Source organism: Salvelinus fontinalis, chromosome 7 (assembly GCF_029448725.1).
Source record: "Salvelinus fontinalis isolate EN_2023a chromosome 7, ASM2944872v1, whole genome shotgun sequence".
Lineage (NCBI taxonomy): Eukaryota > Metazoa > Chordata > Actinopteri > Salmoniformes > Salmonidae > Salvelinus > Salvelinus fontinalis.
Window position 1 is genome coordinate 17,546,387 of NC_074671.1, and position 19,208 is coordinate 17,565,594.

Sequence of the window (19,208 nt, forward strand, 5' to 3'; positions counted from 1 at the left end):
CCCTGCTCTAGATGGTCCCCTTCATCCCTACACTATCTCCATGATCAGCTAAGTGCTGACTGTGTGATGAGAGAAGAGATGAGGCAGGAGGGTGCTGAGCCTGTGAATGCTGTTTTTACATCCAGCCCCATCTTGTCTCATTAGCCCAGACTGATTGGGCATGAAGGTGTTCCCTCGCTGTCTCAGGATAAAGTGAGTGTCTTCGCATCTCGCCAGACCATCATTCTTTAGTATTCCAGCGTCAGTGCAAGCTGAGAAGCCCCTCACAGACACTACAGTACATCATTACAAGAGGCTGTGTAGGAAGCCTAATTGACCTGGTTGAAACCCAGAAACATTGACCTTGAGATTACACCTCAGTACCATGAGGATGCTGCTGACAGATGGGGGAGTGTGTGTGTGTGTGCGAGAGAGAGAGAGAAAGAGAGAGAGAGAGAGAGAGAGAGAGAGAGAGAGAGAGAGAGAGAGAGAGAGAGAGAGAGAGAGAGAGAGAGAGAGAGAGAGAGAGAGAGAGAGCAAGAGAGAGAGAGACAGACAGAGAGACAGAGAGCAAGAGGGAGAGAGAGAGCAAGAGAGAGAGAGAGAGAGCAAGAGCGAGAGGGAGAGAGAGAGCAAGAGAGAGAGAGAGAGCAAGAGAGATAAAACGAGAGAGCAAGAGAGAGCGAGACAGACAGAGAGAAAGAGAGACAGAGAGAGAGGTAGAGAGAGAGGTGTTGCTAATTCTGAAAAGTTTGGTTAAGGGGAAATCTTTATTTCGGGGGTAAATAAATGATATGATCCCTCAGGAACACAGCTCTGAATTGTTTTCATAGATGTAGGATCTACTTCATGTCAGTAGATGGCAATGTCAGCCCAAGTAATGTCTAGTCAGCATGACTTTTTTGGATGGTTTTGTTCTCTCTGAAGCCTGAAGTCTGAGGGTTGCAAATAATTGATTATACTCAATCATTCAACGTATGCAGTTATTTACTTATTAAGATGACTTATTATAACTTTATTTATTGTGAATAATACCTCAGCAAGCAAGTCAGTACATTTTTTTGCAGACAATTTAGTCATCAAGCCATGATTATCTTATTATAAGATAGCTACGACTGCACATCTATTGTCTGGACAATATAAGCTCCTTATGGGGAGAGGCACACGTTAAAGAGGCTTGGATCTGGGGGCCATGAACGATTTTGAAAAATGTAAATCCTTTTAATCGAACCAGAAATTGAATAGCCTGGGTACCAGGCAGTTAGATGAGTGTATCATTCCACTCTTTGCCAGTCCTTGTCGTGTCAAACATTTGGCATGACACAGAATACAAGGAGTGGAATGTTAGCAAAAAATATTATGCAATTCAGGCTAAAAACTGTAGGCTATTGCATGAATTACAATTCTCACGACACAGTTTGAACTGGCTTAAAATAAGTATTACTGTTTTATTAATCAACGGCTTGTACCAAATAGAAGCGCAAACTTTGAGTGGAATCAATATAGTGTAAGTTCTAAATGAAGGCCTTTTGATGAAGAAAGCGGAGAAAGCAGGGAGGGAGAAATGGTCAAACATGAGGATAAATATAGTCTAGTGTCTCAGTAGTCAATGAAGAGTTATATTATCCGCCTGACTTATCCATCATTCTGAAACGGAGAAGCGCATTTAAATTGCGCATTGACGGGTGAATGTCGCCACGCATGTCACTTTTAAAAGCAGTGGTTTGGCTTTCTAATAGGAGGCAGCTCCTTTCAAACATATGTACTCAAGCGTGTATACAGATGGTAACTCGAATAATAGACCCGAGCGCCCCTTTATAAAGCTGTAAGCAGCTCCTCAGATCACAACGTGTGTGCGCGCAGAGCCACTATACCCAAACGGAGAGGGACAGAGAGATACAGAGGGAGGAGGGAGAGAGCACGCGGGATTGTTTGTTACCGTTTAAATCCCATTAATTCAAACGTTAACCTGATTGGGTACAGGGAGGGAGGAAGAGAGAGTGAGAGAGAACTATGTCCCAATAGGCGAATCCTCTTCATATTAACCCGCCTCGAGATAATGATGTAAAAGACCCCGTTCTTGCGCGTGAAGCTGATCGCCGTAGAGATCTGCTGAAGGTGAATCAGAGCGAGATAAGGAGCGCGAGCGCAGAGAGCAGAGCGAGAGAGCAGAGCAGAGGGAAAGAGAGCCGACGTGTCTCCAGCATCTCAGTTGACAAGTCGAGCAATAATAAGCGATCAAGAACAACTCACTCTCTCTGACAGCGCACAAGGCAAGAAACGTATACAAGAGCTGTCGCCGGGAGAGAGTCTCCAGAAACTGCCACCCACTAAAGCAGCGTCTGGAGGAGAGGAAGTGCTATGGACAGGAGAATGAACTTGAACGGACCAGGAGATATTTTCCACAAAACTCTCAGCGCCGTCTCCAACAAAAAGATGGACTCCTTCAGGTCGGCGGCTGGTGTTGACCTGCCGGGGTCCAGGGACCACCAGTCACCCATCAGCTGTTTCGACCAGACTGACTCGGATCCGATTCAACCCGGTGGACTGGCTGGGGGTCGAGGGGGACCGCTGGGACTGCCTACCGGATCTTTGTGCGTCAAATTCGGAGAGAGCAGCAACAGGACTTCGGCGGCAGAGAGCAGTGGCGGGGAGCAGAGCCCGGACGATGACAGCGACGGCAGATGTGAGATGGTCCTCCTGGCCGACGGGAGAACTGTGGCCGCTGGTAAACCGGAGGGAGGTAAGAAAAACAAAGAGCAGAAAACACTCAGACTAAACATCAATGCGCGGGAGAGACGGAGGATGCACGACCTGAACGACGCGCTGGATGAGTTGCGCTCTGTCATCCCGTACGCGCACAGCCCCTCAGTGCGGAAACTCTCCAAAATCGCCACTTTGCTGCTCGCCAAAAACTACATCCTCATGCAGGCGCAGGCTCTGGAGGAGATGAGGAGGCTGGTGGCCTATCTGAACCAGGGCCAGGCCATCTCAGCGGCGTCCATACCCGCCACCACGGCCCTTGCTGCTCCGGGTCTACCAGGTCTGAGCGCGGGGATAAGTGCGTACGACCAGCCGCCTGTGTACCCCTTCGCCACCGGATTGGCCGGGTCTTCCTGCCCCGATAAATGTGTCCTTTTCAACAACGTCACCTCGAGCCTGTTTAAACAATGCACTGACAAGCCTTAGCTGAATCATAACAACGAGCCAGTACCAGAGACTCAGAGAAGCACATGCGAGAGCGAAAAACACTTTTTAAAACAAACGGCGACTTTGGAGAGAAGAGGTTCGAAGTCAGTGTAGACCGAGAAAAGTGAATCCGATGATGAGTACATTTATAACATTTACAAATGCATTGGAAGAAGCGCTTTTTTGTTAAGACAACGCTTGATTGTGTATATATAAAGCATCCTTTAAGTGCTGGTATGAATGAAAGTGAAAAACCAAACAGAAATGTATGAGTGTCTCGCAAGTGGTGATGGATTGACAGTTGTTTACCACTGCGCAAATATGGACCCTATGTGAAAAGTTGTGACCTGACAAAAACATGCGACCATTTCACTTGAATAGATGGAACAACTTAAGACATTAGTTAATATAAGAAACCACAACCTTGCTGCTTTACTTACTTTATTTATAACTTAAGAAGGTGTTTTCTTATTGGTGGTTATTTGGTGATCTTTTGAGAATGTGTTGAGCAACTAAGAGTCTGTGGGAAAGCAAAATGAACTAAAATGAATACGAAATTAGTTGTTTTAATCTCTCAATACAGAGTTTATAGTCATTTATATATTTTTGTTGTATCAAACACTTGTGCTACATTGGCAGTTTCCTTGGCACTGTAATATAATTACATTTGAGTCTCTAAAAACCTGTATATTCAGTTCATGTTCTTTTCAATTTGTCATTTTTTATTTATTGATTTGATACATTTTATTTGCATGGTGGTACTGTATTCTGCATTAGCGACGTGTCTAATTTGCGTCATTTCTAACACACTCATGCAATAAGGCCGAGGTCTTGAGACATCAGGAGCGCTGTCAGGTCAAGCAGTGGATTATTGTAAATACATTAGTTATTATAAGAATAAAGAGGGCCATTTGTATGTGTTGATGTGTTGGAAAGCTTTATTAAAATATTTTGAACAAAACGAAAACCTTCGTCTGGTCGTCTGATGAAATCACTGAAACTGAAGTAATTTAAGAAAACGAAGCCGGGACTGAAATATATTTTTCAGAAAAAGGCCACTTTGTCTCATTTATCTTCAAAAGATCTGAACGTGGAATAAGGAAATAATTAAAAATATCTGAAGAAATGGGATTGTGCACCTAATTATCAACTATAAATATTCTAACATTATAATTCTCTATTCATGGCCCATAGCCTAAATAACGATTCAGTTCAATTTCTTCTTTTCTCAGGTCATGTTTTACTAAAACCATAACGTGCTTGTTGATCTTCGGAAAGTCGCCACATGCCAAGCATGTTGTAAAAATAATAATGAGTTGATCATTTTATGCTCCATCACAAACGGTAACTTTTCTGGACCTTGAGATGTAAAGTCACACGAAGCCTTGGGAGCAAAGGCCAGACGTGGTGGGCAACGTCGCCCCGCGGCTAGAAGGGTATGTCTGTTTGTATTACACCACAAAGCTCGGCCAGGCTTAATTATTTTTATTAAAACAATTTCCATGACGCTGTCTAATAATTTGTTAATTCGACAACAACTGTGTATGAAAACTGTCGACTGTAATACCTACATTCGTTTAATGAAACACATCGTTAAGGCAATTAGACCTCCAGAATGTGATTAAGGAACGTAATTACGACACTGTTCATTGCAGTAATTGGGTGTCTTTAATCACGACGTAGCTCAGTGATCAGCGGCACTGCCGTTGGTGTGTTTTGTCCTGTATTGTCCTGCTTCTCTTGTCCATCAGCAGGACTGAGATTAAAAGGCAGGGCCAAAGGGCAACCCCGGAAAATTGTGTTCAACTGAAGCAATTGTGTATTATGCTAGAAATCACACATTTAATCCAATTCATATAGGATATACCACAATAGGAAGTGGGCAAAGAGGATATCTAGGAAATTGGATAAATCATCTGATCTACATTTTTTAAGCCTTCAACTTTTCTCTCTGTTGGAAATTATTGCGACAACAACAGGCTATTTGATACTGTGATGTTTCACAGCATCAGTAGATCTATTAAACCTTTTTTTGATTAACTAAAATACATTTGGGAATTAAAACAAAAGCAAATGAAAACAAAAAAATGTACACAAATTATAATTATTGACAAAATAATGGTAATTCAAGATAATATATAAGAACAAATTGTTTTATATATTTTTTAATATTTGGTACTATAGCTTTTATTTTATAAAGTATTCTATGAAGTATCAAAATCATGTTTTGTTTATATCCATATTGAATAGCTGAGCCACTTAGTTGGGTCTTCTAAGTAAAAGTGAACTATTTGATGGCAGTAGTTGTGAAAGCAGCGTTTCAGCACCATGGACAGCACCATTCTTCATTTTGAGACGTTGTCAGTGGGGCTCGCCGAAGACAACTGCAGAATGTTTGTTTCAACTGAACAACTACTTTAGAAGCAGATAAACATGGGTATATTGACACAGCTTTGTCAAAGACCCTTTCGTCAGTTAACTATGGGATAAGTCTACTCTCGCTGGCCAATAGACAGAGAACTAAACTATTTATCTGGTAAGCCTATAAGGCTGTCTATAATAATGGAAAACAATTACTTGTAATTTATTTTGATTAATCTTTGAAATAAACAATTCAATAGAATTATAAAATACATGATAGTATTTTTAATTTAAATGTATTTCACATAAATTCGAAATAACCTTAACATGTATTGTTTCTAAAGCAGAAACATGGATTTAGCAAATAAATGGCAGTGAAATATAGCCCAGTATGCCTCTATGTACATGTTGTCCATTTAAATAATTTACATCTGATACAAGAAGCTCAGAGAACTGAGGGTATTACACACTGGCAGTGTGTCTCACCGTAGAATATTCTAGATTATAATACAACAAAAAACCAAACACACGTTTATAAGCAGTGTTTCCTTCAAGTGAGAGCTGATATTATACAAAGTCTTGTACATTTGCCATCACTATTCTAAGGATCTGAATATCCATCTGACATGGTGTATTCTACCTAGTTCACGGCTTTGTCATATTTCTGTGCCAGTTTCCAATCTAGAGCCCAGTGTGTGTATGTGAGCCATTTAGACAACAGGGTCATTACACTGTCCTATCTAATCCCATCAAGAGCATAAACGGTTTGAATCACCACACAATGAACCTTAATCAGGAGGGGAAATAATCAGGCACACATCAAGAATGGCTCTGGCATAGAAATACTGTCAGCAATTACTGCTAGAAATCAACTAGTTTCAGGAGCTGACATACAAGACTGGATTATTTCAGCTTTCAGCACTTTTCCAGTAGTAAAATAACTGCAGTGCACATTTTTACACCCACCATAGCAATGACAGACAGCTAATTGGGCTATTGGAAACCGAGACTTCACAAAAACATTAATTATGCAATATTCATTAATGCATAAACGACTGGAGAATTTAAACCATACTAATACTCACATTAGCCCAATAGACCCTCTTCCCCTGGGGAGAGAAAGAGCCATGTGTGTGAAGAAGAAGCAGAACATTATCAAAGGGAAACAGGAAGAAGGCACCTATGGTTCAAGCAGCTCAACTGAAAACATGATTCAGTATGTGATGACTTCTACAGTGGTAAACTGTGTGAGGTAGCTTGATATCATTGTGTTTGATCTGTTATCTTATTCTGAGTCTTTTGTTGTTTTCACTGATTCAGACATTCAAGTTTGTTTAGGAGGGAGTGGAGGAGAGTTTGACTGTAACGTTTTCCCCCCATCGCATCAGTTAATTCTGTATAAGTCATAGCGATAGATGAGTGTAGCTGGGGTGTACTGTCTGAGCCAACACGAGGGCAGATTCCCAAACTCTGAACAGTACATTTATGGTTCTCTGGCTCCTGTATGGCAGGACAGTGGTAAACTAAGAGAAATACAGGTAGGTATCTGACTGTACCACCAGTGCTCAGTAGCCAGCAGGCTAACAGTAGCCAATTGCCAGTTTATGGCTAGACTCAGAGGTCATGAATAAAAGGGGAAAGATAAAAATCCCCCTTTTCATAAACCATCAAATATTCAATTGACCATATCTAGTGCCACCAGGGTACCTATTCATAACATTAATGTGATGTATGCTAAGGATGATAAACATAAAATACACATAAGCGCAGTGAATTCAACATATCAGTAACAGGCAAAAACTCTGGGAATTGAATGACCCACATCATGTCATAAAGGGGGAGTGAAGATACATGTCCTGCATTGGGCTCAGCCAGCCAATACCAACTGCTGGGCTGTACAGATGTAGGATCTTCATTTGATCAGTCTTTTGTTGCTGAGAATTTTCTTGCCAGCAGGAAATGCAACCTTGTAGTGTATTTGAGGTGTAAAAAGGCTTCTAAAGTTTGTCATTTCCACTTTGACATTTCTGTCTTGATTTTCCCGAATGTAAAATGTATCAACCCCTACACAAATGTCCATTCATTATAATTCACATAATAATTGACATTTCCTGTTGCTGCAGGATTATTTTCCTGCTTTAGCAAACCTGCTCACATTAAGATACTACATCTGTAACTCCCTTTGGTCAGGCACAAGCTACCAATGTGTCATGTAGGTAACCTAGGCATGCAGACTACACTGTTCAATGCAGATCTATGGAATACTGAAAAAGGGGCAATACTGAGACTAGGACTGGGGAGCTTATCGAAACAAATTAGAAAGTAAACACAGCAAGTGAGATCAGATTAGGATTATGTTAATATACACAGTAGGAATAGTTCATGTATGCTCATCCTAAGACTCTGTTTTGCAATTGGAATGTGTTTTGCTCATTTGAAGGCAGACTCTGGTCACATGGAGGATGTTATATGGCCTAGGAAAACTCTAGCCCCCCAAAAAGTCATTACAGTGTCCAGAAATGGACTGCTGGCTGTGTGGTTTCTCTGACTGAGTAAGAACTCATATAGAGTATGAGATGAATAAGTAACACAATCATTATTCTACTGTCCATTGCTTTTTATCTTCCTTTCATTCATACATTATTTATTATCAATATGTCTACATGTTTACACACATCAGTTACACATACAGTATTCATCTAATATTAACAATCAGTGATGCAGACATGTATTAATATATTTGTTGTATGTGCTTGTCTTTAGAGTGATTGTAAAGAGAATGTTGAGTGTCAGCCTTGAGGTCAGGTGAACATATGGCCCTATGTTTGTCCCTGACTGGTTGACTGACTGGCTGGCTGACTGGCTGGCTGGCTGACTAAGTGGCTGGCTGACTGGATAACTAAATGACTGACTGACTAACTGACTGGTTGACTGACTGGCTGGCTGACTGGCTGGCTGGCTGACTAAGTGGCTGGCTGACTGGATAACTGAATGACTGACTGACTAACTGACTGGTTGACTGGCTGACTGGCTGACAGGCTGACTGATAGGCTGACTGGATGACTGGATGACTGTGTCCTATACGTGACCTAGTAGTGTGAATATTCTCTCATCTGAAATATGTAATTATACAGTAACATCCAGAAACCTTCTCTCTCCCCTCAATATTAATCAGATTAAGCCCTATTCAGCGTAATCTCCCAATCCCAGTTCAACGGTGGCGCTTTCCTTTGTGCTGTAATCTGATGTCCTTTTATTCCCCTGGGATTACAAGGCACCATCCGGCAGACACAGCAGTAATTTGTGGTGTTGTTAGAGTTGGGATTGGCAGAAGTTGTTTGGTTATTTGGTTGTTCAGTGGTTTACTCCACTGAACCAATTCGATGTGAGGACAGGAGGACAAAGCCATAAGAACAAGGTTGATGGTCCTGATTAAAGGAAAACATGTCCTATTTTTTGCATTGAGATTTCAGAAAAATATTGGATTAAATGTCCTTGTGCTCATAGACTGTCCCTGTGAAGCCAGGGAACTAGATCAGATGAGCAATACTCTAGGAAAAGCTTTGAGGGTTCATCACAAATTGTTGTAAACAATTGTATCTTGAATTATAAAACGGTCAAAAAAAACATAGCCTATTTCACAATGAATTGTGTAAGCATAATAATAACTTTGGATCCAGAAATATGCAAAAATATGTGTATGTGTGTAATAACTTAGCTACCTCATCAGTATGCGTGTGGTGACCTTCCCTGGGTTTCTCAGAGCTGTGGCCGGGTGGGATTAATCTCCTCTCGGTGATATTCATTAACCAGGGCTTCCACATTACACTAAAGACATGAAGATGACACAATTACCATGCAAGTCACTCACCACGCGCTCATCATCATCATCATGATCACACACTGCTACTGCTCATCATGTGACCATAGAGGGAAGAGACCAATGGAGAGGCCAGACTGAGGGACAGACCAATCTATGACAGAAGGACAGCCTTTAGGAGACTCCTGCTTTGGGTAGTTTTCATTGTAAATATTTACACATCAATCTGATCCATTTTGCATGTTTACATATTTGCCCACACATTTAACCTTTACCTGATTTTATTGTCTATTTTTTATTACAATCTGATCTAAAGATTAGGATTATAGGTCAAAAGCATGGCAGAGGTTGTCTTTGTTATTGTAAATACAAATCCATGGGGGGGGGGGGAACCTTGATAGATTTGTATTTTATTTAAATATTTTATTTATACATTTTCAGTTTTACAAACAGACAGATAACAACAGCCAACAAAACCTAAATAGATTTCAAGCTTTTTCAAATGCTGACAGCTAAACGTTCAGTCTAATATCTAATATTAGAACCTCTTAAAAATGTATTTGCCTTCAGGAGAAACACAAGCAAAGGAGACAGAACAGGAGTAATCTTTGAACAAAGCCAGAGAAGCCTTTTGAGACCAATATCAAAACATTAGAACACACCCAGGTGTTCAGTTCACTGTAATACATTGTGTGTTTAATATCCATTACTAGATGGAATATGAACGTTCTGTGTGTGTGTGTGTTTGTGTGTGAGGTTCCTAAAAGGCGAGAATGGCGTGCATGGTGGATGTGGATCCGGGGCCAGGCCAAGCATAACGAGCGCTGCCCTGTGTCCTTGGCTTCTCCACAGACTTCACCTAACAATGCTCACACTCCCTGCACAACCCATTTTATGGCTAATTTCCGGCAATTTATCCTGGCAGTTTCAGAGGAGATTCCTGCGGGAATAATGTGCATAATTTGCATAAATCAGCCTGATAGAATGCATATCAGCGTGTAGCGGCCTGTCCGACGCCGAAGCGTTTACTTTGTAATCAAAACTGACTCTCTTCCACCTGCAGACACACCAGGGCCATGAGATGAGGCCCCGGGTTTAGGAACGTAATTACAATGGAGTCAAACACACACACACACACACACACAATACAGACAGACAGACAGACAGACAGACAGACAGACAGACAGACAGACAGACAGACAGACAGACAGACAGACATTCTCTACTGCTCCTCTGTATTTCGGCTGATCTTTACAGTCCTCGGCTGATGTCTTGGCTGATCTTTACAGTCCTCGGCCGATGTCTTGGCTGGTTGTGCTCTGTGTCCTGAAGCTATGTGTTCTGTCCTACCATATGGAATGTACTGTGGTGTAACAGGGAGAGCTCTCTAACAGTGACAGAGCAATAGCAGTAACAGTGTGTCTGTTGGCCTGCTGAACCTCGCTGTGTCTGGTTGAGGAGAAGAGACTGTGGTCAGCCTGCTGTTATCTAATGGGACGGACAGTAAGACTTTACATATTCTACTGGACTGCCTTCGTTACTATAATCACACAGTCAAATCACAGATAGAACAATGAGACAGATATTTCACTGGATCTATAAATATGAAGCATCCGGTTGGCTTTTCCACTCACTACCAAATATGGTAGTAAGAGGAAGCCCACTGGCAGGCAATGGGAGAAGATGGAACGAGATGGAAATATGCAGATGCATGCTAGAACGCGCCAATAGGATCTCGCTAGCTTGGCTCTGCCTACCTCCTTGCTTGTTCTGTCCACTATGACTCATTTGTTCCCATTGGAAATGACAGGCGGTGGTCTATCTTGGTTCAGTTAAAAATCTTTGTTCAAATCGTCTTTGTTGGAGAGGAAGAAAAGAAGAAAGAGGGGGAATCAAAAGATAACCAGGAAGAAGCACTACGGGACAACCCATTCCCATTGGTCCTCTACTGTTGACTTGATGAGACCCTATCTCAGATGACAATTGTGTGTGTGTGTGTGTGTGTGTTTGTGTGCGTGTGTGCTTATGCCTGTATGTGTGTGTGACAGTGGTCCGCTATGCGGACGTTAATCACAGTAATGCAGGCAGGAGAAGCAGTGGCTCACTGATGGAGCGCTAAATGACATGCCTGCCCTCACCCACCATAACCAGCCCATCTGAGGGGGTTCATCCACCGAGACCAGCCCCTGTCTGGGGGAGAGGAGATGGAAGAGAGGGGGTGGGGGTATGAGGGTGTGGAGGTTCAGGCTGGTGCTGAGGCGCCATCCAGACAATAATTACTGGATGACTGCGGTCACATTAGGGTTCAGTCAAAGCAGATTAATTTAGACTGATAGCATTGCTGCCCTCCTAAATGCAGATTTTCTTAATAAGAGTGAAATTGTGTCTCTGATGAGGCAAAGAGCTGAGAGGTTTCCTATATGGGGCGCTTCAGTCTGTGCATGTGGGCGAACGTGTCTGCATGTGTGTGTGTGTGTGTGTGTGTTTGTGAGAGATGTGACATGAGTGTGTGTGGCGTGTGAGGTCCTCCAGTAGTTACCCAGAGACAGAGTGAATTACCCATAGCAGAGGAAACAGCATCTGTTTGTGTGCTTGTGCCGAGCAAACAAGGCAATTTAGAACACACAAAGGAGCAGCTAATAAACACAACCTTATTCCCCCTATCTCACACGCCTGGGTCTGAATATTCAACCACCAACACAGGGGAAGATGCTCTGCCTGTGTGTATGGGGGTGGGGACTGACTGAGTGAGTATTTGTGTGTGTGTGTGTGTGTGTGTGTGTGTGTGTGTGTGTGTGTGTGTGTGTGTGTGTGTGTGTGTGTGTGTGTGTGTGTGTGTGTGTTTGTGTGTGTGTGCATATGTATGTAAATCATTCATCATCACACGCTGAGAGGCGTGCCAGAGATCCCTGGGTAGAGCAAGTGTGCGGCCAGTCACACACTGTCTTTGTCGGTAACACCATGGCAACACCGGCATGAAGACCCATGGTTCTAGGTGTTCAACTGAGGGACACAATGTAATGGAAGATATTCAAGGGGCTATGAACTGTATCTTACAACATTATTTCTGATGTTGGACACTATATAACCCTGAAGATCTGGATCCCGACATGCCTCATGGGCAGTTGGACTAAATGTGTTCTAATGAGGCCTACAGCGTGGCTCGCCAGTCGCCAACACCACCATCCATGTGACAAGCAGCCAAAGTGACACCCGATAAGGTTATGTGCCATTCTGAGCGCAAAATGGCTGCCATGCACCAAGGCTAACCCTTCACTTCATATCACAACCCAACACAGACCAGGACAGTATATTGGTGAGTGCTCATGTACTTCCAGGTCAGGAATAAAAGAGAGAGACAAAATAAGTGCAAAAGAGGAGATTAATCCCAGTTATTACATTGATTAGATTTCCAGAGAGCTAATTAACAGATGTTAGGACACGGGCCCTGCCAAGGATCAGTGGGCGCTAATGAGGACCAATCGGCTTCAGCGCTGTAATTTCACCACTAATGAGAGTGGTTTAAATGTAAAGTTTGAAGGGAGGAAAGTGGGGGAGGAGGAATGGAGAGAGGGATGGAGAGAAGGATGGCGGGATGGAGGGGGTTAGTGTAGAAACTCCGGAGTGCCCTTGTCTTCTAGTAGTTCTCATTAGTACCATTAACAGTCATGTTTTACAACCTCAGCAAAAAGGAGAATTCAATTATCCTAAAGTTTTTTTTTGCACAATAAAAACATTTTATTATTAGTCAATTAACAGGACTGTTTAATGTCTGAAGGTCACACTGCCCCTTGTCTTGTGTTACGATAAGCACTTCCAGGAGTAACGGGGGCAGTATCTTTTAATGGATGATCAGTGCTCTCTCTCTATCCCCCTCCCCCTCGTGTTAATTCCTCCATCTCTTAGCCTAGCTGTGTGTAGAGTAACCTGAGCTGGTTTGTGATTCCCTCCCAGACGTGATGTCATGAATAAACCGCTTCCTGATGCTGCTGTTGTTCCCTGGACTGGAGGAACATAAGAACTCTGGTCACTGTGGAGAGAGTCTAGAGGAACATAAGGACTCTGGTCACTGTGGAGAGAGTCTAGAGGAACATAAGACCTCTGGTCACTGTGGAGAGAGTCTAGAGGAACATAAGACCTCTGGTCACTGTGAAGAGAGTCTGGGGGAACATAAGGACTCTGGTCACTGTGGAGAGAGTCTAGAGGAATATAAGAACTCTGGTCACTGTGGAGAGAGTCTAGAGGAACATAAGGACTCTGGTCACTGTGGAGAGAGTCTAGAGGAACATAAGACCTCTGGTCACTGTGGAGAGAGTCTAGAGGAACATAAGAACTCTGGTCACTGTGGAGAGAGTCTAGAGGAACATAAGAACTCTAGTCACTGTGGAGAGAGTCTGGAGGAACATAAGAACTCTGGTCACTGTGGAGAGAGTCTAGAGGAACATAAGAACTCTGGTCACTGTGGAGAGAGTCTGGAGGAACATAAGAACTCTGGTCACTGTGGAGAGAGTCTGGAGGAACATAAGAACTCTGGTCACTGTGGAGAGAGTCTGGAGGAACATAATAACTCTGGTCACTGTGGAGAGAGTCTAGAGGAACATAAGAACTCTGGTCACTGTGGAGAGAGTCTGGAGGAACATAAGAACTCTGGTCACTGTGGAGAGAGTCTAGAGGAACATAAGGACTCTGGTCACTGTGGAGAGAGTCTGGAGGAACATAAGGACTGTGGTCACTGTGGAGAGAGTCTGGAGGAACATAAGAACTCTGGTCACTGTGGAGAGAGTCTAGAGGAACATAAGAACTCTGGTCACTGTGGAGAGAGTCTAGAGGAACATAAGAACTCTAGTCAATGTGGAGAGAGTCTGGAGGAACATAAGAACTCTAGTCACTGTGGAGAGAGTCTGGGGGAACATAAGAACTCTGGTCACTGTGGAGAGAGTCTAGAGGAACATAAGACCTCTGGTCACTGTGGAGAGAGTCTGGAGGAACATAAGGACTCTGGTCACTGTGGAGAGAGTCTAGAGGAACATAAGACCTCTGGTCACTGTGGAGAGAGTCTGGGGGAACATAAGGACTCTGGTCACTGTGGAGAGAGTCTAGAGGAACATAAGACCTCTGGTCACTGTGGAAAGAGTCTGGAGGAACATAAGGACTCTGGTCACTGTGGAGAGAGTCTAGAGGAACATAAGACCTCTGGTCACTGTGGAGAGAGTCTGGAGGAACATAAGGACTCTGGTCACTGTGGAGAGAGTCTAGAGGAACATAAGAACTCTGGTCACTGTGGAGAGAGTCTAGAGGAACATGAGGACTCTGGTCACTGTGGAGAGAGTCTGGAGGAACATAAGGACTCTGGTCACTGTGGAGAGAGTCTGGAGGAACATAAGGACTCTGGTCACTGTGGAGAGAGTCTGGAGGAACATAAGAACTCTGGTCACTGTGGAGAGAGTCTGGAGGAACATAAGAACTCTGGTCACTGTGGAGAGAGTCTGGAGGAACATAAGAACACTAGTCACTGTGGAGAGAGTCTGGAGGAACATAAGAACTCTGGTCACTGTGGAGAGAGTCTAGAGGAACATAAGAACTCTGGTCACTGTGGAGAGAGTCTGGGGGAACATAAGAACTCTGGTCACTGTGGAGAGAGTCTAGAAGAACATAAGAACTCTGGTCACTGTGGAGAGAGTCTGGGGGAACATAAGGACTCTTTTCACTGTGGAGAGAGTCTGGAGGAACATAAGAACTCTGGTCACTGTGGAGAGAGTCTGGGGGAACATAAGAACTCTGGTCACTGTGGAGAGAGTCTGGGGGAACATAAGAACTCTGGTCACTGTGGAGAGAGTCTAGAAGAACATAAGAACTCTGGTCACTGTGGAGAGAGTCTGGGGGAACATAAGGACTCTGGTCACTGTGGAGAGAGTCTGGAGGAACATAAGAACTCTGGTCACTGTGGAGAGAGTCTAGAGGAACATAAGAACTCTGGTCACTGTGGAGAGAGTCTAGAGGAACATAAGAACTCTGGTCACTGTGGAGAGAGTCTAGATGAACATAAGAACTCTGGTCACTGTGGAGAGAGTCTAGAGGAACATAAGAACTCTGGTCACTGTGGAGAGAGTCTGGAGGAACATAAGAACTCTGGTCACTGTGGAGAGAGTCTAGAGGAACATAAGAACTCTAGTCACTGTGGAGAGAGTCTTGAGGAACATAAGAACTCTAGTCACTGTGGAGAGAGTCTGGAGGAACATAAGAACTCTGGTCACTGTGGAGAGAGTCTAGAGGAACATAAGAACTCTGGTCACTGGAGAGAGTCTAGAGGAACATAAGAACTCTGGTCACTGTGGAGAGAGTCTAGAGGAACATAAGAACTCTGGTCACTGCGGAGAGAGTCTGGAGGAACATAAGAACTCTGGTCACTGTGGAGAGAGTCTAGAGGAACATAAGAACTCTGGTCACTGTGGAGAGAGTCTGCAGGAACGTAAGAACTCTGGTCACCGTGGAGAGAGTCTAGAGGAACATAAGAACTCTGGTTACTGTGGAGAGAGTCTAGATGAACATAAGAACTCTGGTCACTGTGGAGAGAGTCTAGAGGAACATAAGAACTCTGGTCACTGTGGAGAGAGTCTGGAGGAACATAAGAACTCTGGTCACTGTGGGGAGTCTAGAGGAACATAAGAACTCTGGTCACTGTGGAGAGAGTCTGGAGGAACATAAGAACTCTGGTCACTGTGGAGAGAGTCTAGAGGAACATAAGAACTCTGGTCACTGGAGAGAGTCTAGAGGAACATAAGAACTCTGGTCACTGTGGAGAGAGTCTAGAGGAACATAAGAACTCTGTCACTGGAGAGAGTCTAGAGGAACATAAGGACTCTGCTCACTGTGGAGAGAGTCTGGAGGAACATAAGAACTCTGGTCACCGTGGAGAGAGTCTAGATGAACATAAGAACTCTGGTCACTGTGGAGAGAGTCTGGAAGAACATAAGAACTCTGGTCACTGTGGAGAGAGTCTGGAGGAACATAAGAACTCTAGTCACTGTGGAGAGAGTCTGGAGGAACATAATAACTCTGGTCACTATGGAGAGAGTCTAGAGGAACATAAGAACTCTGGTCACTGTGGAGAGAGTCTTGAGGAACATAAGAACTCTGGTCACCGTGGAGAGAGTCTAGATGAACATAAGAACTCTGGTCACTGTGGAGAGAGTCTGGAAGAACATAAGAACTCTGGTCACTGTGGAGAGAGTCTGGAGGAACATAAGAACTCTAGTCACTGTGGAGAGAGTCTGGAGGAACATAATAACTCTGGTCACTGTGGAGAGAGTCTAGAGGAACATAAGAACTCTAGTCACTGTGGAGAGAGTCTGGAGGAACATAATAACTCTGGTCACTGTGGAGAGAGTCTAGAGGAACATAAGAACTCTGGTCACTGTGGAGAGAGTCTGCAGGAACGTAAGAACTCTGGTCACTGTGGAGAGAGTCTGCAGGAACGTAAGAACTCTGGTCACTGTGGAGAACTCTGGTCACTGTGGAGAGAGTCTAGAGGAACATAAGACCTCTGGTCACTGTGGAGAGAGTCTGGAGGAACATAAGAACTCTGGTCACTGTGGAGAGAGTCTAGAGGAACATAAGGACTCTGGTCACTGTGGAGAGAGTCTAGAGGAACATAAGGACTCTGGTCACTGTGGAGAGAGTCTGGAGGAACATAAGAACTCTGGTCACTGTGGAGAGAGTCTGGAGGAACATAAGAACTCTGGTCACTGTGGAGAGAGTCTTGAGGAACATAAGGACTCTGGTCACTGTGGAGAGAGTCTAGAGGAACATAAGGACTCTGGTCACTGTGGAGAGATTCTGGAGGAACATAAGAACTCTGGTCACTGTGGAGAGAGTCTTGAGGAACATAAAGACTCTGGTCACTGTGTAGAGAGTCTAGAGGAACATAAGAACTCTGGTCACTGTGGAGAGGGGACTCTGGTCCATGGAAGAGGGTACTGTGGTTAAAGTGGAGGGAGTCTGGGAGAGGGTACTGTGGTTAAAGTGGAGGGAGTCTGGAAGAGGGTACTGTGGTTAAAGTGGAGGGAGTCTGGGAGAGGGTACTGTGGTTAAAGATGAGGGAGTCTGAGAGACGGTACTGTGGTTAAAGTGGAGGGAGTCTGGAAGAGGGTACTATGGTTAAAGTGGAGGGAGTCTGGGAGAGGGTACTGTGGTTAAAGAGGAGGGAGTCTGGGAGAAGGTATTGTGTTTAAAGAACTCTTTAGTTCTAATGTCCTGATTCTGTCGTTTGTCTTTATGGAGAAAAACCAACTAAAGGAATATTACTATAGAAGCAGTTTGAGAGATTCCGAAGAGTAGCTGGTGCGACAATGCAGAATAAGTGGCATATTAGCCCCTACAAGTTAAAAGAGCCAGTACTCCAGTACTACCAGACCCTGAACAAGTGATAATTGATAATATAGGACATTTAAAAGGAAGAATCAATCTGTTGCAAATGGGATGAGAGAGGGGGGGAAGACAGAGAGAGAAAGAAAGAGAGAGGGAGCGAAAGAGAGAGAGCGAGAGAGACATGGAGGGAGAGAGAGAGAAAGACATGGAGGGAGAGAGAGAGAGACATGGAGGGAGAGAGAGAGACATGGAGGGAGAGAGAGAGACATGGAGGGAGAGAGAGAGAGACATGGAGGGAGAGAGAGACATGAAGGGGGAGAGAGAAAGACATGGAGGGAGAGAGAGAGAGACATGGAGGGAGAGCGAGAGAGACATGGAGGGAGAGAGATAGAGACATGGAGGGAGAGAGAGAGACAGAGGGAGAGAGAGAGAGACATAGAGGGAGAGAGAGAGACATGGAGGGAGAGAGAGAGACATAGAGGGAGAGAGAAAGAGACATGGAGGGAGAGAGAGAGAGACATGGAGGGAGAGAGAGAGAGACATGGAGGGAGAGAGAGAGACATGGAGGGAGAGAGAGACATTGAGGGGGAGAGAGAAAGACATGGAGGGAGACAGAGAGAGACATGGAGGGAGAGAGAGAGAGACATGGAGGGAGAGAGAGAGACAGAGGGAGAGAGAGAGAGAGACATGGAGGGAGAGAGAGACAGAGACAGAGGGAGAGTAATAATAGAAACCAGAAGGTAAAGAAGTGAAGCACCATTAAAGAGGTGGTTGTTATTTATTCATCTGGTGATAGTTATTAGAGATTGAGTCTACTTGACAGGTACGTCCCATTCACTTACTGATGAGGCGTGTTTATCATTAGAATCAATGATAAACAGCACCTCATTAGAATCAACGAATCTATCACAAGTAATGAGTTGGGTTGGAAACAAACTCTAGTAAATAGTCAAGGAGAATGAATGCCTTCTAATGGATTACTGGTGTTGATGATTAGACTGCTGTTGAACATTCATGTAGAGACAGCCAGATGATGACATGATCAGTGTGGGAATTAACATCCTTATTGTCTATTTATTTTAATGTAAGGAGATTAAATCTGTGGTTGGTTTAACTTCATAAATTCAGAAATATAAATGAAATGTTTCCATGCATGCCCACATGAAAAGAATTGTGTCAGCTGTGCTCTCCAGGCTATATAATGGATAAACTCACATTCAAACCGGCTTTTTAACACCAACAATGGTCCATATCCAGTCCCACTGTCAGCCACTCTACTGGTCAGAGCCTCGGTGAGCATGTGTGTCTGGCAGCTCCTTGGTTGTCATATGACACGTGCCAGGTATCGACAGTGGGATATTTGTTTAACCGAGCCTAAGACCAACCATCCCACCGGCCTTATGATGCAGAAAAAGATGGCTGAAATTACAATGCGGATATAACTACAGTCATAGGCAATAAAACCATGTCATTTACACCCCCCCCCCCCCCC

The 19,208-nt window shown here is 43.9% G+C and overlaps 1 protein-coding gene across 1 annotated transcript; it reads left to right on the forward strand.

The window, feature by feature from the left end:
* Positions 1-1,817: 1,817 nt before the first annotated feature.
* LOC129859123 (class E basic helix-loop-helix protein 22-like) lies at positions 1,818-4,135 on the forward strand. Its single transcript, XM_055928506.1, has one exon. The coding sequence runs from the start codon at positions 2,341-2,343 to the stop codon at positions 3,166-3,168; it is 828 nt and encodes a 275-aa protein (XP_055784481.1). The 5' UTR covers positions 1,818-2,340; the 3' UTR covers positions 3,169-4,135.
* Positions 4,136-19,208: the final 15,073 nt, after the last annotated feature.